Source organism: Hemiscyllium ocellatum, chromosome 1 (assembly GCF_020745735.1).
Source record: "Hemiscyllium ocellatum isolate sHemOce1 chromosome 1, sHemOce1.pat.X.cur, whole genome shotgun sequence".
Lineage (NCBI taxonomy): Eukaryota > Metazoa > Chordata > Chondrichthyes > Orectolobiformes > Hemiscylliidae > Hemiscyllium > Hemiscyllium ocellatum.
Genome location: NC_083401.1, coordinates 143,149,408 through 143,172,703, shown reverse-complemented (window position 1 = coordinate 143,172,703; position 23,296 = coordinate 143,149,408). Strand labels below are relative to the sequence as shown.

General features: G+C 40.7%; 1 protein-coding gene across 1 annotated transcript in view; it reads right to left on the bottom strand.

Annotated features, from left to right (window-relative positions):
- LOC132817577 (protein ZGRF1-like) overlaps nucleotides 1-23,296 on the bottom strand; it is an 85,925-nt gene that overhangs the window by 38,880 nt on the left and 23,749 nt on the right. Inside the window, exons 10-16 of the mRNA XM_060828116.1 lie at nucleotides 22,276-22,817; nucleotides 21,834-21,972; nucleotides 18,979-19,163; nucleotides 17,707-17,906; nucleotides 15,043-15,188; nucleotides 7,688-7,834; nucleotides 653-767 (exon numbers count right to left, since the gene is read on the bottom strand). Of these exons, the coding sequence (XP_060684099.1) occupies nucleotides 653-767; nucleotides 7,688-7,834; nucleotides 15,043-15,188; nucleotides 17,707-17,906; nucleotides 18,979-19,163; nucleotides 21,834-21,972; nucleotides 22,276-22,817 (1,474 nt within the window). The remainder of the gene's footprint in view (nucleotides 1-652; nucleotides 768-7,687; nucleotides 7,835-15,042; nucleotides 15,189-17,706; nucleotides 17,907-18,978; nucleotides 19,164-21,833; nucleotides 21,973-22,275; nucleotides 22,818-23,296) is intronic.

The window sequence follows — 23,296 nt, the reverse complement described above, 5'->3', positions numbered from 1 at the left end:
GATCACACAGTAGCCTCGCTTGACTAGAAAGGGTTAATAAAAAAGCAGCTCAAATTCTGGCTTCAGATTACAATCTAGCAGCTCTACTGGTTAAACGCATGCATTCTATTTGACACAGAATTGGGTTGAATTTCTGTTTTTAATATTTGCACAAGGTTGATGAAAACTAGATTGATGAATTCCAGGTACCCACAAATTTATTTCAGGAGATCAGGAAAATACTTGCAGAAATTCTATTCGTATTTGACTAGGTTTTCGGGCCCAACTCCTCTATTGGGTTGAAATCTCCACTTCTCTCACCCTCACTCAAACTTGAAGAATGGCTATGAGGCTAGGCACTTGTTATAAAAAGAGTGTCACAGTTCTTTCGGGTCAGATGGGGGAAAATTGGAGGAAATATGCTGAAAACCCACAAAGAATACATATTTCTAAATATGAAAGTAGAATTTTCTGATATCAAAGAAAAAGCTGCAACTAATTTAAATTTACATATTGCAAACAAATTAGCATTTTCAATTAAAAGCTTTTATAATTATAGTTCCACCTGTCATTATAGATTTCTAAAAAAAAACTTCTGAGTTTTGTGAGTACACAAGTAATAATGATCAACTTTAAGATATTTCTGGATGGAATACAAAACTGAATTACTTACATTGTGAGTAAGTGTGGCAGTAGAGGAAGAGAGGTTGGGTTGACATGTTCCTGCAGATTTCGTAGACAGCTAAGTTCAGTGCTGGCATTACCAACAAACAAAGCATGAACAATCACTGGAAGAACAGAAGAAATTCCTGGAATTGATCATCTTCAACTTCAACTACGAGATAATTACAATGATTTCAAAGTGTACGTATGTGCACTGTTTGTACTTCACAGCAACTAGACACAAAGTTAATCCTTTTTCTTGATGGCCTAAAAATCAGGAATCTGATAATGCACCAAAAAAAAGCACTTCAACAATGTCCACTGAAACAAGCTTAGAGCAGCCAAAACAAGGTGTGCAACTGATGAGAAAATTATTGTTTCAGCTTTGAGGCATGGTGTGGAATCTTGTAGAGGCCAAAGAGATGTGGGTTTTGGCTAGATTTGCCTTGCCAAGCCACGTCACACCAGTTCGTGCTTTGGCAATTCAGCTCAAGCCAAAGGCTATCGGTACTGCTGTACTGATATCCTTTTTAGTGCAGACAGGTTGCAGGTCAAACTTGTCAGTAAGGATCTGACTGGAGTCAAGATTAGAGTAGTGCTGGAAAAGCACAGCAGGTCAGGCAGCATCCGAGGAGCAGGAAGATCGACGTTTCAGGCAAAAGCCCTTCATCAGGAATTGGGTCACGTCATCTTGTTGTACGGAATGGAGCATAAAAGAAAGGAGGTTTTGCTAAAGCTTGACTTGAGTCAGACCGCAGCTAGAATATTATGATTAGTTTTGGGCCCTTTATCTAAGTAAAGATATACTGGCTTTGGAGGTAATCCAGAGAAAGTTCACTATGTTGGCCCTGGGTATGGAGGGATTGTTTTATGAGGAAAGGTTGAGTAGGATAAGCCTGTACTCATTGGAGTTTAGAAGAATGAGAGGTGGTCTTATTTAGGCATACAGGATTTCTAGGGGACTTGACAGGTAAGATGCAGAAAGGCTGTTTCCGCTTGTGGTAGGGTCTAGGTCAGACAGAGTTGAGAAGGGAACTAAATTTGTGGGATTTTGTTTTTACGATAGAGGGCTGTTGAGGCTTGGTCATCAAATACACTTAAGGTTGAGATAGGTAGATTTTTAATCAGTAAGGGAATCAAGGGTTGGGGGGAAAGTCAGGAAAGTGGAGTTGAGGGTTACCAAGTCAGCCATATCAGTAAATGGTGGAGCAGGCTTGATGGGCTGAATGGCCTACTTCTGCCACACCTTTCGATCTTTTGAATGCTATCTCAAATTATAGGTACACATGCCTTAAATTTACTGCAACAGAATACAGGTATTAGGTTTCTGATATTTCGGTTAAATCTCTGAGGAAACAGAGACCAAAGTATGCTGACATTTTCCTTTTTTTGTCACTAATTTACTTTCTCTGAGGCTGCATTGTTAATGTATTGATTGCATTAATGTCTCTCTGGAAAAGCAAAGATAAATAATACATTTTCAATCCTGTTCATAACACTGAAACATCTTTGGTTCAAATTATCTGGTGCAATATCCCTTACTCTTGAATAAAATGGTTTAATACACTAAAGCATGATCAAAAATGCAGCAAAACTTTGGTATTGTGGGGACTTTTCGACCTAAACTCCAAGCCATTTCACTTAACCAGCAAGTAGGCAATTTTTCAATATGCTCGGGTTGGTTCCAGGTAAAAATTAACCATGATGGAGATTCAAGATGGTGGCAACCCACTAGATCTGAGTCTGCAAAGCTCTGCCCAAGACTCAGACAAAGTGGGGTACTCACCCTCACCTCATCTGCTAAATTGTTTAATATAGTTTTTGCCCCAGCAGCCTTGGCCATTCTGCATCAAACTTTAGCAGTTTGATGCTCTTTAAAATGACCAAAGACAAAGGCTCTCACAGTTCACAGCAGGCAGGGACCCCTCCCCTCCCCCTGCAGCAAAAGAGACGTCCACGATCACTCCGGAGGACCTACCCACAGAGGTGAGCCTTATCTCGGAGAATGTTAAGCTCCGAAAGAAAATTGAAGAATCCTTCAAAGAGACCCAGCCCAGGTGGGAATTGATCTTGGTCATGCTGCAGATGAATGACTGAGAGATCGAGAAACTCGGGCAGCAGGTTTGGTGCGGGGGGGAGCAACAGGCCGTGGACTCCAAGACTGGTGCTGAGTCATCTATGGGTCAGGTCCGGGCTCTGGAGGGTCAAGTCCAGACCTTAGAGTAACATTTCGACTACCTTGAAAATTGAGGTCGTCAGAAAAATATTCGGATGCTGGGCCTTCCCAAATGGGAGGAGGAAGGCCACCTTGTTAATTTCCTGGAGCAATGGCTCCACAGCTGTTGAAATTGGAGTCGGAGTTGGGCCGGGTGCGGATTGAGCAGACCCTGGGTTGCTGTGCCAGCGCCCCCGCCCAGTCCTAGTTCGACTTAAACACTACAGGGAAAATCAAATGCTGCTGGAGGCCTCCAGAATCTTGGGGAAGGATTCCCCCTGCCATGATATATAAGGGCTCCCAGATATTGTTGTCTCAGGACTTCTCCCCGGTTGTGGTTCACAAGAGGAAGGCATTTGATGAGGCAAAGAAGCATCTGAGGGATTTAAATATTTAATATTCTATGCGATAACCGGCAACGCTGTGCTTCAGTCATGTATATAACTTCGGATCACCGGAAAAAGTAAAAGAATTCCTGGGTGCTCTCAAATAGACTGCAGGACTTGAACTGCATGGATAATGACTTTATTCTGCACCCCTCCTTTTGTTTTTTTCCACTTCCTTTCTCCCTCTTTCTCTTCTCCATCTTTTCTTTGGGGGTGGGGGGGCGAGGCTCGATCCTTATCCTTTCTTTGGACTCTTATCTATAGCTCGCGCAGTTTATTTGATCATTGGGGGATGTTTCTGAGTGGTTTTTTTAATTTGGTTGCTTAATACTTGCTGGGATTGTAATTTTGTAATCTTGATATATATATTTATTTTGTGTTGTTTTGCTAAGTTTATCTAGGTGATAGTGTAGAGGGGGCAGATGGGTGGTCACCTACTTTTAACTTCTGTTTTATAAGATATTGGAATTTATTTACTCTACTTTGTAGTGCTTGGGCCGAGGGCATGGCTCTGGCTGGGAGACGTTATGGCGGGATTATGGAAGGTAGTATTGCCTCCAGTGAACAAGGGGGAAGTCTTCTTTTAAATATGCTTTATGTTATTCGTCTTGAGGAGTAGTCTTAGCTGTTATGATTTAGTTGTTTTAAAGAGTGTTTTTATATGTGAATCGCTATTGGTTTTTATTCAATGTCTTTTGGGTGGGGTTCTTCCTCCTGGGGGGGGGTCTCGGGCTTGCTTGGACGATCATGGCTAGTCATTCGTTTAGGTGGTGCACCTGGAATGTCAAGGGGAGCCACGCACCAATCAAAAGGAAAAAGATATTATCAAGTCTTGAAAAAAGGGGTTTATGTAGCCCTTCTACAGGAGACACATTTCCTTGATAAGGAGCATTCAAAGCTGCAACAGGGTAGATTTGGCCAGGTGTTCTTTTCATCTTTCAGCTTAAAAAGTAGGGAAGTAGCCATTCTTCTTCGGAAGAATCTTCCCTTCCAAATGCTAAGCCCGATAAAAGATGAGTCTGAACGGTATATATTAATTAAAGCCCTAATATATGGAGCGGAATATGTGATTTTGAATCTTTACTGTCCCCCAGCGCACCCTTTTAAATTTGTAATGGAAGCGTTTTCCAAGTTGATGGCTCTTGGGGTACGCCACACAATTGTAGGGGGAGATTTTAATTGTATCATCGACCCAGAGACGGACAGGATACCTAGGAGCTCTGAGGACATATCTTTGAGACTTTGAAATCTGAATAGGGTGATGGGGCTGATAGATGTGTGGAGGTGCCCTCACCCTGACAGTAGACACTTTACTTTTTATTCTAATCCACACAAGTACCATACCAGAATCGATATGATTTTTGACCCCTCGACCCTTTTGAACTCGATACTGTTTTGTAAAATAGGTAATATAACTATTTCCGACCATGCCACAGTATATATAGAGGTTAAGACTAGTGATGATGAGATAGGTTCAGGACACTGGTGTATGGACCTTTTCTATTGAAGGATAGTAAGTTCATAAAATAATTCTTGCAGAAATTTAAAACCTTCTGGGATATCAACTCAGGCACGGCCAGTAACCCTTCAGTGATGTGGGAGACTGCTAAGGCATACACTCGAGGCTTGGTTATCTAATACTCCGCAACCTGGAAAAGGGAGAACAACAGGGTCTGCTTGACTGAGGCGGCTGAGACAGCATATGTTGAAGGCCCTCCATTACTAAACTGTAGCGGATCACAGCCTTCGAACACCGCACTTACTCAAACAGCAAAGAGGGAGATATTATTTGCGAAGCAGAGATGCCCCCCGGCAACCCAGGAAGTACAGGAGGCAGTGAGGCAGCTCCAGAGTGGCAAAGCACCCAGACCAGACGGTTTTCAGGCCGAGTTCTATGAAGAATTTAGAGGGGATTTGGTCGGGCCACTTATAAATATGCATAATTATTCACATAGTCAGGGCTGCCTCCCACCTTCTCTCAGAGAAGCAAATATTTCTCTCATTCTTAAGAAGGGAGAGACCCAGATGACTACTCTTCGTACAGACCTTTATCCTTGTTGAACGTGGATTTTAAAATTCTCTCAAAAATATTGGCATTAAGATTGGAGAGGGTTTTACCATTCATTATAAAAGAGGACCAGACGGGGTTTATAAAGGGTCGCAGATCAACTAATTACATTAGAAGAGTCTTAAATATGGTACAAGCCTGCCAGCAGGGAGCGATACTGAGATTATTTGTTTCCCTAGATACAGAGAAGGCATTCGATCGGGTAGAATGGCCATATCTCTTTTATAAGCTGGAACGGTTTGGTGTTGGAGAGGTCTTTATTAAATGGGTTACAGTATTATAAAATGATCCCAAAGCAGCGGTGATTACCGATAGTTTAAGTTCGGATAGCTTTAGCATTGGCAGAGGTTGTCATCAAGGATGCTCTCTCTCACCACTATTGTGCTAGTGATTGAGCCGCTGGCGGAAGCTATACAAGCTGACCCAAATATAACGGCTCCAGTGGTTGGATCAGTAAGCACAAAATTACTGTCTATGCAGATGATGTCCTCCTTTTCTCAAATGATCCATTGACATCTGTGCCCAGCTTAATTCAAGTGGTTAGCTCATTTGGTATGTTCTCAGGTTACAAAATCAATTTTATGAAATTGGAGGCCATGTCGCTGGGAGGTCTTCTAGGAGAAAGTGAGGACTGCAGATGCTGGAGATCAGAGCTGAAAAATGTGCTGCTGGAAAAGCGCAGCAGGTCATGCCCGAAACGTCAATTCTCCTGCTCTTTGGATGCTGCCTGACCTGCTGCACTTTTCCAGCAACACATTTTTCAGCTCTGGGAGGTCTTGCCAGTATATCCAATTTTCTGGACGGATCCTGTTTCCCCTTTCGATGGTCACTGGGAGGTTTTCTTTATTTAGATATTTTTATTACTCTGACATTTGGTCAGCTATATAAAGCCAATTGTACACATTTATTAGAGAAAATAAGACGAGACATTCAAGGCTGGGAATATCTCCCGATAGCCTGGCTGGATAGAATAGCTTTGGCTAAGATGAATATTCTACCTCACCTATGAGAATGCTCCCCTTGATGCCGAGACAGGCCCTGCGTAAGCTTTATGGTTGGCTCGGCTCCTTTATTTGGAGCCATAGACTTATTAAATTAGAAAAGCTGCAGCTTCCACAAGTAAGGGCTGGGCTGGATTTTCCAGATTTCAGGAGGTACCAATTGAGCCACCGTGCCACCCCGAATATGGTGCGCCGAAAAATGGAATTATTTCATAGAACATGGCAGCCCTTTTGAACTACATTGACACAGATATATCGGCCATATTGTTCAGGGGCTTTGCTTAGCTGTGGTAATAGTTCTGGGTGGTTCGGGGGCTCCCAGGAAGAGGAATCCTGTATAAATACTGGTTTTGTTATGACTAGGTATACATTTATTTTGAATATGTATCTAGTTATTTACTTACTCATTTATTTTCTCTTCTCCTTTTGTTTATTGTCAGTAACGTATGATATCCTATTTTATGTTTTGGTAGTTTGTAGAATAGATTAGTAGTCAATTTTTTAAAAATTCTATATTGGTGTTGTTATTATATTGTAAAGTTGAATACACTAGTTTGTACTATGTTTGTAATTTTGAAAAAAATCTAAAAATCTTTTTTAATAAGAATATCTATAAAAAAAAACATTGTACCAGTTCATTCTGTTCAAATGCTAACTGAATGAGTGCAGGAGAACTGAAGATTGCTTGGAAGTGATAAATCCTGCCCTTCACTTGGTAACTCAAGCATTCATTTATTACCTCCTACCTGGTGTCTTACAGCACCAATAGTCCATTCTTTATTGTTTCCTAGTGAGTATTTGCAGGATTTTCTACAGTAGGGAGAAAATATAGCTGCACCTGTGCATTTTTCCTCATCTGACTTTCATACACAAACACTTTTAATATTGACAACAAGATAAGGCACCAGCCTGTGGAAAATACCACCTTATGACATTCCTCAACATTTTGTCCACCTCACTTGGAGCAAATATCTTATTGGTACAGCAAGAGGCGGATACAGCCCAATGGCCTTTAACCCCCTTTCCCTGATACAAAATGGATTGGAATACATAAAAAGTATCTGTGAAAGGTATTTGTGGGAGCAGGGGACGAAGAAAGAGAGAAGGTCTTGAATAATCAGAAACATTTCAATAAAAAATGACAGAAGAATTACAGAAAAAGGGGTGTCAAAATTACATTGTTTTGATTACTTCCTGAGCATAAAATGGTAGCTTCTTGGTTGAGGTGTCTCCCCTGTCTGAATGGATTTCTTGCTATCATTTAGTGAAGATAAAATTTACCGTCTAGTTTAATTACTCCTTGTGCTTAGATACAAAGAACTTGTGGCAAGGTGGGAGAGGAGAGAAACAGAACAACACAGAATGAAGAACTTACTGTCTGAAGGCCATTTGGAAGGAGAATAACCTTTCAGAGGCAAAAGCTCGACTTCACTTGTTGAGGATGGTCCGTAGAAAACACTACATGCGATGAAAGTGTCCAATGGATCAAACATCAACGTTTTTGATACAACCCAGAGGTCATCTGTCATAATTATTAAAGAAAGGAAACATAAAAATATGATAAATAACTTATCTTCCCTATTCTTTTATTTCTTCCCCCATTAGAACGTGGCACCAGACGAAAACCAGAGATGACTACTTTTGGCTTTTAGCTACTTCATCAATGACCGCACCCACCTCCGTTTTAAGATCAGATATTGGATTGCTTGCTGATCCTTGGAATAAATCATACTGCGTACACATGGAGAAAGAGCTGGACAAAATCTAGGTGTGTGCTGATATATGCTTTCCACCATTTGTATTCAAGGTATGCTGGGTGAATTAGCCAAAACCTGTGTGTAGTTTTCTGAATTAAATAGGTGACACACTGAGGCCAGAATGCAAGCATTTGAACAGCATGACACGCACAGTCCCCTCCTCCAAGAAAAATATTCTTCACAGTTTTGGCTATTTTAACGGCAGTAGTACCCTAGTTACCTCTTCATTCTACACAAGCAAGGCTACTGGGCCTGTAGCTACAAGTCTCCAACTAGTCCAGCACAATTCCCAGACAGAGGCTGTGTGGTACAGTTGTAACTCCTAAGCCAACAAACTCTTGTGGCTGGGATTTTGAGGATATCGGTGGTGGTGACATGGGAAGTTGTTTGAGATTGATGTTTCCTTGGCAGGATGTTTGCAAAGATAGGAAACAGGGTAGGTATAGATGAGCATTTTTTAGACTGGAGACAAGTTGAAAGTGGTGTTCACCAGGGATTGATGTTGGGAGCTTTGCCTTTTCTGATTTATATAAATGATTTGGAGAGGATGTTGACGGCAAAACCTCTAAATTCGCAGATTATACTAAGCGAAGGAAATTAGTGAATTGTATGGATGACATTGAGCAACTTCAAAGGAACATTGAGCATTTGGCCAAAGCGGCAGACATCTGGCAGATGAATTCCAATGCAGAGAAATGTGAGGTAATGCATTTTGGTAGAAAAAACATCAAGACACAATACAACTCAATGATACAACTTTGAGGGGAGTACAGGAGCAGAGGGACATTGGGGTTCACGTACATAATTAATTCTGGATAATCCAAGATGGAGGACAGGAAAAATTTCTGGCTCTAACAGCTGTTCCTTTTTTGAGGTATTTTAGGCGTAGGAGGTGATTCCCTCAAATTCCAGAAGCAGCCATTACAGTTTTATATTCTGTTGCATTGTCTTCCAACTTTGGGGGAAAAAAGTCAAAACAACAGCAGTTTTAAAAGGGAGAAGAACACACAAAGGAAGCACATGATGAGGTCAGTGCAGGAGAGAGAGAAAGAAAGAAACTGACACCACAGTGTACCTGCACAGTTACTGCCTTTGCTGTTTGTGTGTCACTGGACATTGGAGTTCATCTGGGAAAATTAACTAACAGTGAAATTCACAACTGATCTTGGAGCAGCTGTTTGGGCAAAGACACAGCACAGAAACACATGAGTGAATTGTTTTAAGTGTGGCCTACAGAAAGTCTGCAGTAGTGAGTAGTGTGGGTTCTTTCTTGATTATATGTTTTTTGAGATATGTCTCTTGATTAAACTTAAGATATAAGCCATAATTAATAATTTAACCTGGGACAGTGTTTCGTAGAGGAATAAGACAGTGTTATTTCCTGGGCCTGTAGACTGTGAAGGAGCAAAAATGGCCTTTAGTACAGTGATATGTGCTCTTTACAGATGTGGGAGTTTAAGGAGAGTTTACAAGGGCGGATTATGTCTGCAATAAATACTGTTGGTTGTGAATCCTATCAGATCAAATGGATTGGTTGGAGAGACAGTTAGAGGCAATGAGGAATTTGTAACAGCAATGGGATGTGATGAATGGCAGTTATAGGAAGGGGGAAAGTCTCAGATATTCAGATATAGTCACATGGATGGGTTAACTCCAGGAAAGGTAAGAGAGGTAGACAGTGAGAGCAGGAGTCTTCTGTGGCTATCTCCATTTCAAACAAGTATGCTGTTTTGGAAAATGCAGGGGGTGATCAATTCACAGGAGAACGTGGCACGAACAGCCAAGTTTCTGGTATTGAGACTGGCTCTAATGCAACGAGGGGTACGTCGGGTTTCAAGAGATCAATTGTGTTAGGGGACTACTTAGTCCAGGGTACAAACAGACATTTCTGTGGCCAGCAGCAAAAAAATCAGAATTGTGTGTTGCTTCCCTGGTGCCAGGATCAAGGATGTCTCAGAGAGGGTGTGGAATGTTCTCAAGGGGGAGAGGGGCCAGCAAGAGGTCATTGTCCACATTGGAATCAATGACATAGGAAGAGAAAAGGTTGAGATTCTGAAGAGAAATTACAGAGAGTTAGGCAGGAATTTTAAAAGGAGGTCCTTGAGAGTAGTAGTATCTAGATTACTCCCGGTGCTACGAATAGGAGGATAGAGCACATGGCTGAGGAGCTGGTGTATGGGAGAAGGATTCACATTTTTGGATCATTGGAATCTCTTTTGGGGTAGAAATGACCTGTACAAGGATGATGGATTGAACCTAAATTGGAAGGGGACTAATATACTGGCAGAGAGATTTGCTAGAGCTGCTAGGGAGGATTTAAACTAGTAAGGTTGGGGGGGTGGGACATAGCGAGATAGTGAGGGAAGAGATCAATTGAGACTGGTACAGTTGAGAACAGAAGGGAGTCAAACAGTCAGGGCAGGCAGGGACAAGGTAGGACTAATAAATTAAACTTCATTTATTTCAATGCAAGAGGCCTAACAGGGAAGGTATATGAACTCAGGGCATGGTTAGGAACATCAGACTGGGATATCATAGCAATTACAGAAACATGCCTCAGGTATGAGCAGGACTGGCAGCTTAATGTACCAGGATACAAATGCTACAGGAAAGATAGAAAGGGGGGGGGGAATGCTGAGAGTAGGGGGAATGGTGTTTTTGATAAGGGATAGCATTACAGCTGTACTGAGGGAAGGTATTCCTGGAAATACATCCAGGGAAGTTATTTGGGTGGAACTGAGAAATAAGGAAGGGATGATAACCTTATTGGGATTGTATTATAGACCCCCTAATAGTCAGAGGGAAATTGAGAAACAAACTTGTAAGGAGAGCTCAGCTATCTGCAAGAATAATAGGGTGGCGACGGTAGGGGACTTTAACTTACCAAACATAGACGGGGACTGCCATTGTGTTAAGTGTGTACAAGAAAATTTTCTGATTCAGTATATGGATGTACATACTAGAGAAGTGCAAAACTTTACCTACTGTTGGGAAATAAGGCAGGGCAGGTGACTGAGGTGTCAGAAGGGGAGCACTTTAGAGCCAGTGACCATAATTCTATGAGATTTAAAATAGTGATGGAAAAGGATAGACCAGATCTAAAAGTTGAAGTTCTAAATCGGAGAAAGCCCAATTTTGATGGTATTTGGCAAGAACTTTCAAAGGCTGATTGGGGGCAGATGTTCACAGGTAAAGGGACGCTGGAAAATGGGAAGCGATCAGAAATGAGATGACGAAAATTCAGAGAAAGTATATTCCTGTTAGGATGAAAGGAAAGGCTGGTAGGTACCAGACTAAAGAAATTGAGGGTTTGGTTAAGAAAAAGAAGGAAGCGTTTGTCAGGTATCGACAGGATAGATCGAGTGAATCCTTAGAAGAGTACAAAGGCAATTGGAGTATACTTGAGAGAGAAATGAGGAGGGCAAAATGGGGACATGAGATAGCTTTGGGAAATAGAGTTAAGAAGAATACAAAGGGTTTTTACAAATACATTAAGGACAAAAGGGTAACTAGGGAGAGAATAGGGCTCCTCAAAGATCAGCAAGGTGGCCTTTGTGTGGAGCCTCAGAAAATAGAGGAGATACTAAACGAGTATTTTGCATCAGTATTTACTGTGGAAAAGGACATTGAAGCTTTAGACTGTAGAGAAAGAGACGGTGACATCTTGAAAAATGTCCAGATTATAGAAGAGGAAGTGCTGGATGTCTTGAAGCGCATGAAGGTGGATAAATCCCCAGAACCTGATCAGTTGTACCCTAGAACTCTGCAGGAAGCTAGGGAAGTGATTGCTGGACCTCTTCCTGAGATATTTGTATCATCGATAGTCAAGGTGAGGTGCTAGAAGACTGGAGGTTAGCTAACGTGGTGCCACTCTTTAAGAAGGGTAGTAAAGAGAAGCCAGGGAACTATAGACCAGTGAGCCTGACGTCAGTGGTGGGCAAGTTGTTGGAGGGAATCCTGAGGGACAGGATGTACATGTATTTGGAAAGCCCGAAACGTCGAATTTCCTATTCCTTGGATGCTGCCTGACCTGCTGTGCTTTAACCAGCAACACATTTTCAGCATGTATTTGGAAAGGCAAGGACTGATTAGGGATAGTCAATATGGCTTTGTGCATGGGAAATCATGTCTCACAAACTTGATTGAGTTTTTTGAAGAAGTAACAAAGAGGATTGATGAGGGCAGAGCAGTAAATATGATCTATATGGATTTCAGTAAGGCGTTCGACAAGGCTCCCCATGGGAGACGGATTAGTAAGGTTAGATCTCAGGGAATAAAAGGAGAACTAGCCATTTAGACACAGAACTGGCTCAAAGGTCGAAGACAGAGGCTGGTAATGGATGGTTGTTTTTCAGACTGGAGGCCTATGACTAGTGGAGTGCCACAAGGATCGGTGCTGGGTCCTCTATTTTTTGTCATTTATATAAATGATTTGGATGAGAGCATAAGAGGTACAGTTAGTAAGTTTGCAGATGACACCAAAATTGGAGGTGTAGTGGACAGCGAAGAAGGTTACCTCAGATTATGACAGGATCATGATCAGATGGGCCAATGGGTTGAGAAGTGGCAGATGGAGTTTAATTCAGATAAATGCGAAGTGCTGCATTTTGGGAAAGCAAATCTTAGCAGGACTTATACACTTAATGGTAAGGTCCTAGGGAGTCTTGCTGAACAGAGACCTTGGAGTGCAGGTTCATAGCTCCTTGAAAGTGGAGTTGCAGGTAGATAGGATATTGAAGAAAGCATTTGGTATGCTTTCCTTTATCGATCAGAGTATTGAGTACAGGAGTTGGGAGGTCATGTTGCAGCTGTACAGGCCACTATTGGAATATTGCATGCAATTTTGGTCTCCTTCTTATTGGAAAGATGTTGTGAAACTTGAAAGGGTTCAAAAAAGATTTACGAGAATGTTGCCAGGGTTTGAGGATTTGAGCTATAGGGAGAGGTTTAACAGGCTGGAGCTGTTTTCCTCGTAGCGTCGGAGGCTGAGGGGTGACCTTATAGAGGTTTACAAAATTATGAGGCGTATGGATAGGGTAAATAGACAAAGTCTTTTCCCTGGTGGGTGGGGGGGGTGCGTGTGGGAGGGGGAATCCAGAACTAGAGGGCATAAGTTTAGGGTGAGAGGGGAAACATATAAAAGAGAGCTAAGGTGCAACTTTTTCACACAGAGGGTGGTACATATATGGAATGAGCTGCCAGAGGAAGTAGTGGAGGCTGGTACAATTGCAACATTTAAAAGGCATTTGGATGGGTATATGAATAGGAAGGGTTTGGAGGGATATGGGCCAGGTGCTAGCAGGTGGGACTAGATTGGGTTGGGATATCTGGTCAGCATGGACGGGTTGGACTGAAGAGTCTGTTTCCATGCTGTGCATTTATATGATTCTATGACTCTGAAGATGATCAGGCAAGTTGAAATAGTTAAGACTTACAGAACCCTTGAGTTTATAAATAAAGGCACACACCACAAAAGCAAAGAGCATTACATTGTGTCATTTACATAAATAAATTGGTTGTGAACATAGGAGGTATAATTAGTAAATTTGCAGATTATACCAAAATTGGAGGTGTAGTGAAGAGTGAAGAAGTTTAATTTAGATTAGTTCAGATGGGCTAACTGGTCTCCTTCCTATAGGATGGATGTTGTGAAACTTGAAAGGTTTCTGAAAAGATTTACAAGGATGTTGCCAGGGTTGGAGGATTTGAGCTAAAGGGAGAGGCTGAATAGGCTGGGGCTATTTTCCCTTGAGCATTGGAGGCTGAGGGGTGACCTTATAGATGTTTATAAAATTATGAGGGATATGCATTGGATAAATAGACAAGGTCTTTTTCCTGGGTGGGGGAGTGCAGAAACTAGGAAGCATAGGTTCGGGATAAGAGGGGAAAGATATAAAAGGGACCGAAGGGGCAACTTTTTCAACCAGAGGGTGGTGCGTGTATAGAATGAGCTGCCAGAGGAAGTGGTGAAGGCTGGTACAACTACAACATTTAAAAGGTATCTGGAAGGGTTTAGAGGAATATGAGCCAAGCGCTGGCAAATGGGACTAGATTGGGTTAGGATATCTGGTCGGCATGAAGGAGTTGGATCAAAGGGTCTGTTTCCGTGCTGTACTCCATGACTCTACATCTTTACAAATCATTGGTCAGAACACATTTGGAATATTGTGCTCAGTTCTGGGCAGTTTAGTCAAGGAAGGATGTTCAAGCCCTGGAGAGAGTGCAAAAAAGATTTACTAGTATGATATCAGCAATGAGAGATTTCAGATACAAGGAAAGATTAGAGCAATTGGGCTTATTCTCCTTGGAGTAGAGAAGACTGAGAGGAGACCTTACTGAGAAGTTCAAAATCATGAACAATTTTGACAGGGTAAAGAAAGATATTCTGTTTCCCTAGTTGTTGTGTAGTAACTTGGGGTCAGAATTTCAAGATTGTCAGCAAGAGAGCTAGGAGTGAGATGAGCAACTCCTTTACTCAAAGATTTGTTAGGATTTGAAATGCAATGCCTGAGAGTGGTAGAAGCAGATTCTGTAAAAGGAATGGAGCTTTTTGTATATATAGATATTTTGTATATATAGATATTTTATATATATATAGATTTGAAAGTTATGAATTTAGAGGGTTATAGAGATTGGGCTGGAGAATGGAACTAGCTGGGTAGCTTTTCTGGGAGCCAATACAGACACAATGGGTCAAATAGCCTCCTTTTGTGCTGTAAAATACTTTGATTCTACATCTCCTAAAATAATTTCCATTGGTTTACAGGCCAAATCATATTTGTCACATATCTGAAATATTGTATTAATATGCGTAAATATGCAAATTGTGTTCTAAGCAATAAATAGAGAGATGTATTTCATTCTGGAGGTGAACTAGATAATTTAAAAACAAATTTCTTCCATTGTGATGTAATCTCATTATTTGGTTCAGCCTCAATTGTGGATTTTCTAAATTGGAACATTTTAAATGTACCTTTATTGTAAACTGATGAGCCCTCTTTCCTGCTTAAGCCAAGGTACAATTTGGTCTTATAGCAGCTTTCCAAATCCCCTTCCATATGTGTCATTTCTTTCACTTTGCCATGATAGAACCTCTTCCTTTGAAAAGCAGATGTTTTTCTGCAAACAATTGACACAAAAATCAGTTCATTTTAAATAAGTGAACACGAATTCAAGGGAATCAATTTTCAAAATAAGGGGAAAATAGACTACCAAAAAGATTCTAATTCTTTTTTAAAAAGAGCAATCCAGCAGTTCCCACCTATCTGCTCAACTTCCCCTCCGACCCATCACCTGCACGTTTCTATCGCCTTTCCAGCTACCTTCCCCCACCCTCACCTCCTATTTACTTCTCAGCCCGCACCTCCCCCACCCCATATTCCCAATGAATGGCTTTTGTCCGAAATGTTGACTCTCCTGCTCCTTGGATGCTGCCTGACCTGCTGTGCTTTTCCAGGGCCACACTTTTCGTTACAGACAGATATTCAGCGAGAGAGAGAAAGGCAGCTGGTAGCCAATCTCGGAATGAAAGAAGAACAGATTGGCTGCAGTGTTTGCTGAGATTCAGAAAGAGCTTTCTGCACTTTTCCAGAAACAAATCCTGGAACTGTCCTCCAACAATAGTAATTAGTCCCTCTCTCTGTTACAAATAGGTAGAAGGTTCATGGTGATTTATTTGTCCATTTACAGCTGAAGATTACAATCAGAATCCTATAGCTGGATTTTACAGTCACAAATCAGACAGGCTAACTCCTCCTGTCACTGTGCTTACATAAATATTTGTCATGATAACATTGGATCTGCAACACAATGCTACTCCAACAAAATCTGACAATGCAGAATGTGAGCACCTGCTGAAATCGAAACTCAATTATGCTTTTGTGAAAAATAATGACTGAGCTTGTTCGAGTCATTCGATTGCAATTTTTTATTGCCCACTCCATTCTTCACTACTTGCACAGGAAAGGTCATGGGAGTGAGTTCGAGAGGTCTGAATTGGCATAAAGGCAGATGAAAATGCAAGCAATTGGGACCACGACTGCACATACCAGAAGAATTTGCTGCTGAAAGTGACAGCAATTGACAGATTGCAGACTCCCTCTGTACTGTTTTTAAGAAGCTGACATGGCAGTTTGAGTGAGAACAAGAGGAAAGGGGGGCCATTAAATTAGTGATCAGAACTAAATTGTGGTTCATCTCACCGATTTAAAACATAGAACAGGACAGCACAGTACCTTTGTTATTTGGACCTACCTCCTTATGCTTGACTCTTCATTATCCTTTTTTACTTCCATATTGAGCGTGATCATGTTGAAGTGGTTATTTCTCAACTCTTCTCCTTCTCCTACATCACACACTTGTCCTATTTCATCTACTTCCACCAATACCTAGCATTTTTTCTGTTTAACTAAAAACATACTGTTTGGAACATGTTTTGAATATGATGTAGAAACTGCCATCCCACATTTGACTACATGCATTGTCTTTATGCCCATTTAATTCAGGATAATTTAAATGATCTACTATTACTTGTTATTCTTTCCTATTTCTCTGAATTGTTTGCAAATTCAGCCCCCAGAACTATTGCATCTCATTTCCCACAACCAAGCTTTACTACAATATTCAATATTCTGCAACTTAAAATCAGAAATATATTATTTCTCTCCTTCAATTATAGGATTTTCTGCACAAATCTAGTATATGGTTATATTCTCGTGCTGAGACAGAATTCTTTACTAACTTTGCCACTCCTTTGTAGACACGTGATAGCCAAGAATAAAGTTCACAATTGTGCCCAATCACAAATCACATCTCCATTGCAAGGTCTGTGAAAGTTTGTGAAGGTTTGTAGCTCAGGTTGAGGTTTAGGGTGTAGGTTTGCTCGCTGAGCTGTAGGTTTGATATCCAGACGTTTCATTACCTGGCTAGGGAACATCATCAGTGGCGACCTCCAAGTGAAGCCATTCTAGATAGTACATCATTTCCTTCATTGTTATTAAAACTTCCAACTCTAATTATATTGGATACTTTGTCCAGTCATATACAACCCTTAACTCTGATTAATTTTGAATGGTTCTACCTTTTTCAGTAACATTATCACAATACACAATACTAGCAAAGAGTGACATCTATGTATGTTGGGAAGGCAATTGTGTAGTGATAATCTCACTCGACTAGTAATCCAGAACCCCAGGCTAACGCTCTTGCTATGGCAGATCGTAAAATTTGAATTCAATAAAATTCTGAAATTAAACTCCTGATAGTTGTCATAAAATCACTGTAGGCACAGAACTGGCATACATGTGGCACCAGACCCAAGCAACAGCATTGTCGCTGGGCAATTAGGGGCAGGCAGTAAATGCTGGCCTAGCCAGAGAATCTCAGATACAATGAATGAATGTTTAAAGAGTATTCAAAGTGGTTTGCTAAACTATTTTTCAGAACAGATGAGCAGTACAAAAAAGTCATTTACGCACAGCGTTCAATTTTCCTGTAAAATAATACTTTGCATTTCAAAAGTGATTACATTTCATTCATGTTTCTGAAAAATAAATATAAATTGAATTCAATGCAACAAAAAGAAAAATCATCAGAAGTTGTTTCACTAACAGCAAACATAAACAAAAACAAAGCATACCTTATATGAAGCACACATTCACTGTACAGAGATATATGCTGACTTCTGATGAAGGCACCTAAACTCTTAGCATCAGACAGTTTTAATTTAGACGGGGGGTCCACGTTTTGCTCCAAATTAATGAGTCGTATGTCATCTAACCACTTGAAAAACTTACACTGGTTCCTTTTTGAGGCATCACAAGTATAGAATAAACGCCCCTACAAGAATAAAAATGCAATTTAAATTATAACGTACCATTCTTTCAAATGGAAAAAAAGGAAGTATCTAAACAGTAGCCTGAGTTACAGAAAATGCCACGTATTTCTGTTTGCAATATTAAAGTGGTTAATGATTGCCAGAGATCCTATGTAAGTCTTTTACAAAAATTTTTCAAAATAAATTACATATATATACGATTCTTAGTGCTTATTGCATCAACTTTAATCATTTTGAGTAATCTGTCCACTGTTTTAAAAGAAAAATAAAATGTTTAAAATAGCATATTTAAATGATAACAACACCCTGCCAATATTTCAGTAAGTGAGTGCAACACGGAGTTATAAAGATCAGGAACATCTAAAGTTCAAATACTTTGTGCTGAGTGAGTTGATCACAACCAATGGATAGATTTATTGGAACTGGACTCAGCATTCAGACTATGGACAAGAGATGAAGAAGCAGCTCAATTAGAATTCATAGGTCTCATTGCTATGAATGATTTTAGCTATAAGATCATTTTATTTAGCCCAACTATAATGCTTCCCACATTCAAATAAGTCTAGGTTGAGACATGAAGAATTGTAACTCAGGTGACATACCAGAGAATTACGTGACATTGGCAGACCTCTGGTACCTCACCTGTGTGTACATTATTCATTTGTGACCTCCACAATGAACTTTAGCATCTAATTTGAAGTCTAGAAAAGGGAGGTACAAGGAATTACATGGATAAAAATGGAGCTAGGTTGAGACACAGTACAGGTGAAATTACATTTGTTCACTGCTGTATGACACACCAGACATGAAGTTCTTTTACAAGTAACTTAACAGAATATCAGAAAAGCGTGCAATAAGTGACAATAGCTTTAAAGGCTGCTTTGCATCCACATATATGTACAGCTCACATAACCTCTCACATCTTCAACTATTATCCACACTTAACCTATCTATCTAGGTCAAGATCAAGCCTGAAAACTCTGGTTAATGTCTCCCTTGTCAAGCAGGAGTTTGAAGTTTTATTTAAATTGTAACAAACACATTTATAGCAAAAAAAAGTGTTAAAAATATTACCTTATTTGGACCTTCCTTTTTAACCATGACCAGCTTTGCAGGCTGCTGATGTTGGCAAAGTGGGACAAAATGTTGCTCGTTTCCAGCAGTTCCTGCTTTTTCTGAAGAATAGTTGGATATGTCAACTTTTGACAATGCTTTGTGAAGTTTCTGAGATAGTTCAAAGAGCCAAATGTTGAGGTGCTCTGAAAGAATGACAAGCGGAGTACATTGAACTGATTTCACACTGAAGAGTTTCTGTGTTATTGGAAGTAGCAGAAGAAGAACAAGTCATATATCTTACACAATAGAAGGCTCCCATATTTAGTATCATTATTATTCCAAGTTAAAATTCTTCAGATGGATTCTACGATATAACAGCAGTAAATCTAAAGTTGCCATTGTCCTAGTGTGTGTGTGTGTGTGTGTGTGTGTGTGTGTGTGTGTGTGTGTGTGTGTGTGTGTGTGTGTGTGTGTGTGTGTGTGTGTGTGTGAGAGAGAGAGAGATATGACTGGTGCTAGTTCAACCTGAGGTTTACAAGAGAGGTTGAGAAGGATAATCCCTTATAGTAACCTCAGCCGGTATGGGAATTGAATCTACACCATTGGCATCAGTCTGCATTGCAAATCAATTATCCTGCCAACTGAGCACACCAATTGCAACACTGACTTCCACTTGGAAGAGGCCCATCCAACTGTTAAGAAAATTAGATGTAGGATGAATCCCAGAGAGGGGTTGGTCGCAGGTCTTGGGACCCAATGGGAAGGGATATGTCAGTCAGTATCTGGAGGGCTTAAGATGTCTGGAAGACGTGGAGTTGGAGTTGTGTGTGTGAAGTTCAGTGATCAATTTAATAGCTACCCAGGAGTCAGAATAGATTTTTAATTGTCAAACTTCTACTAGACAACAATTAACTTAACTGCACAGTAACCCTTTGAATTCTCAGATTTAAATGGATGCTCTTGGAGGGTTCCTAGTGCAGGGGGATTGCCATTTGAATCTTAAATTTCCCAGAGTCTACTACTCAAAGGATTCTGTAGAGTATCAATAAGCAATTCAATCTATGCTGTAGAAGAGACTATCTAGGCATCAGATAATCCGAACCATTGCCTGTAAGGTTCAGTTGTATGAGTTTAACTATGTCAGTCCATTGATTGATGAGTCTGTGAGACAGCACTCCCAATTTTGACATAGCCCTCAGATGTCAGCAAAGAGGACGTTTTGGAGTCAATGGGGGTGATCTTGTTGTCATCCTTTCTAGTGCATTTTTGCTAATGCTGAGTGGTCCATTTGGTTTAATTCCTTGGAGACATTTTGGTGTTTTTGATAAAACTGAGTGGCTTGCTAAGCCAATTCAGAGGGTAGTTAAAAGTCAGCAATGCTGCTGTGGGTCAGGACTCACATTTAGCCAAACCAAGTAATGTTGGATTCACTTCCCTAAAGCACATTAACAAGCCAGCAGAGTTTTAACTTTGAATTTCGGATTTTTTAACTGAATTAAAATTCCCCTTTCCACCATGGTGCAATTTGAACTTAAGTTCCCAGAACATTACTTATGTCTCTGGATCATTAGTCCAGTGATAATACCACTACACCATTGCCATCTCCTTTTATTTTCATTTTACTCCCTTATCCATCTTTTATGGAATCCAGTAACGCTAGTTAAATACAGGGCTCCAGCCAGGGTGTGGCTTTCTAGTAACTCAGCTTTTTAAGCAACTCCACATCTGTGGCTGGACAGTAAGTGCTGACAGGCCATTCGATGTCGGAGTCTCATAGGGATGGAGATATAACTCAACTGACTGCGCAACTCAACGTTGGGAAAAGGGAGACAGTTCAAAGCAACCCCATTGCTCATGCCTTCAATGTATTCCTTCTGACTGACACCTCTGCACACTCCCCACCCTGCCTCCACACTCAGCTTTGGCCTGGGGCCCCTCAGCAATCCTGGATTGCTAGCAGCTGTCACCACTCCCAATGATGGCTAACGGCAGTGAACAGCTGCTCAGCTCTAACTTTCCAGCAACTTTCAGCAAGAGGAACTTCTGTCGCAGGGTAAAGAATCCAGTGAAAGACCTACAGGAGCACATGTTATACCCCCATGGAATTGATAGGAGATCCCACCATGTCTCCAATCGCAGGGAAAGAATCGCACCTTAGGTCATCTAAATCCAGCCCACAGAGGTTATTGCAAGCAAGCCTAATCCTGTTTTGCACCAAATTCTAGCAAAAGTTATTGGATAGCAATCAGCCCTGAAAGTGCTGGCTGTTCTGGTTTTACTTCCTAGCTCTGGATTTCTGTAGTGATATGCACGGCTGACTTCCATTCCACTCAACAGCAGCTAACTCAGCATTGATCAAGATTCCCATAATCAGAAATCACTTAAATTAAGTTATACTGAATATTATCAGGGATTACCAATAATAGACTTGACAATCACTTGTAAACAAATAAAGGATAGTACTTGTCTATAGTGTAACTAACTAGCAGATTTGAATAGCTTTTGAGCCAACTTTTCAAATGAGAATATAAGGCTGTTCACTGCCATTAGCCATCATTGGGAGTGGTGACAGCTGCTAGCAATCCAGGATTGCTGAGGGGTCCCAGGCCAAAGCTGAGTGTGGGGGCAGGTTAGGGAGTACGCAGAGGCGTCAGTCAGAAGGGATACATTGAAGGCATGAGCAATGAGGTTGCTTTGAACTGTCCCCCTTTTCCCAATGTTGAGTTGTGCAGTCAGTTGAGCAGCAGTAGAATTCTGGACCCTACTGTAATATTCAATATAATGGTGGCTGACCACCAATCTTAATTCCAATTTCCCACCATATTCCCGTGTCATTAAATCCCTTTAATGTTCAAAAAAAGCATTACTAATACCTGTTATAGCTGCTGTAAAGACCTGTCGGTAATGGGTAGGATTGAGGAAGGTAGCTGGAATTGTTATTTGTCTCTTAAGAATCTTTGTTCCTTGTGAAACATCTGCTCTGGGAAAGCTCAACTCTGAAAGTGAGATAACCTGCAACAAAGAATAGAGACCTTAACACTCAGAATCAAATCAGTGTCTGTTTTATTGCTGACAAGCTTAGATGTCCTTGTTATTGTGCTGAGCTTATAACTTCATATACAACTTTATCACTAAATACTTAAGACAGAAAATACAAAAAAAACTTCTTGAATGCAATGTAAAAATTAAGATACCCGAGACAAACTGAAGCTAGTCACTTGCCTCAGAAAATTTCCTATTATGATTTGTGTTGCTCAGTACATTGTGTTGGTTCTGGGTAGAATTGATGATGGGCAAAGAGCATGCTTTATTTACTCGTAAGGTATTTTCATGCTGTTGGATCAATTTGTCTTTGATCAACTCTACAGAAAAGGAATCATTTACATTGTCCTGAATTCCAACAATTCTTCCATCCTCTTCATCAAATGCTGCCGTGCCAAACATTCCTTCTGCTTCCGAGGTAAAATCTTGTGTACCACAACTGCTACTGTTTGGAGATACTGTGATTTGATACTTTTGCCATTTGCTAGTCTTAGTCTGTAAAGGTCCTTGAATATTGATTGGGTTTGCAACAACATTATCAACACAAGTTTCACAGTTCCAACTCATGGACTCAGAGCTGACTGTATTTTCTGAGTAGTTCTGTAAATCACCTTGTCCACTGTTCTTCGAGTAAATAGTTGAGCATTGGTTATGCTGATCTGGTTCAAATATACCTGAAAGACTTTCAAAAGAACCTGAAGCAAGAGATTGGTCATTCTCTGTTGTTGGAATGGTAACAAGTGGAGTTCTTAGTCTGAAAGCTGATTGGATTCTTGATACTCCGTCATTCACGAAAATATCTGGCCTTTCACTTCCTGTGAAAAACAAGGAAACGAGGATATGGTTGCTTGCAGTAAATAGCACAGGTTGTGAACATCACTAACCAAATACGAGAGGGTGACATCATCTGAATATTAACCTCTATTATCAACCTCTCTCCTCTACTCCTTTCACCCTCACCTTTAACAGTAAATGCGAGGAACTCATGAGTATGTTTGACACTAGGATAGTCATTATACCCTCAACTACCTTTTCTGCTTTCCTTGCCCCTGATCCTTAAGAAAGCATCTGGCTTGGCAGATCTCCTCAGTCTGGCTATAAACACCCAGCTCACTCTAAATTATTCCCCATATCTATGCTCTCTGAATTTACTTTATTACTAAGATGCATCCCTGTTCCCTGGAAATACTCAGAAGGTCTGGCAGCATATGTGAAGCAAGAACATTTTGAACAGACACCCGAAACATTAACTGTTCATCTCTCCACAGATGGTGCCAGACCAGCTGGGTTACAG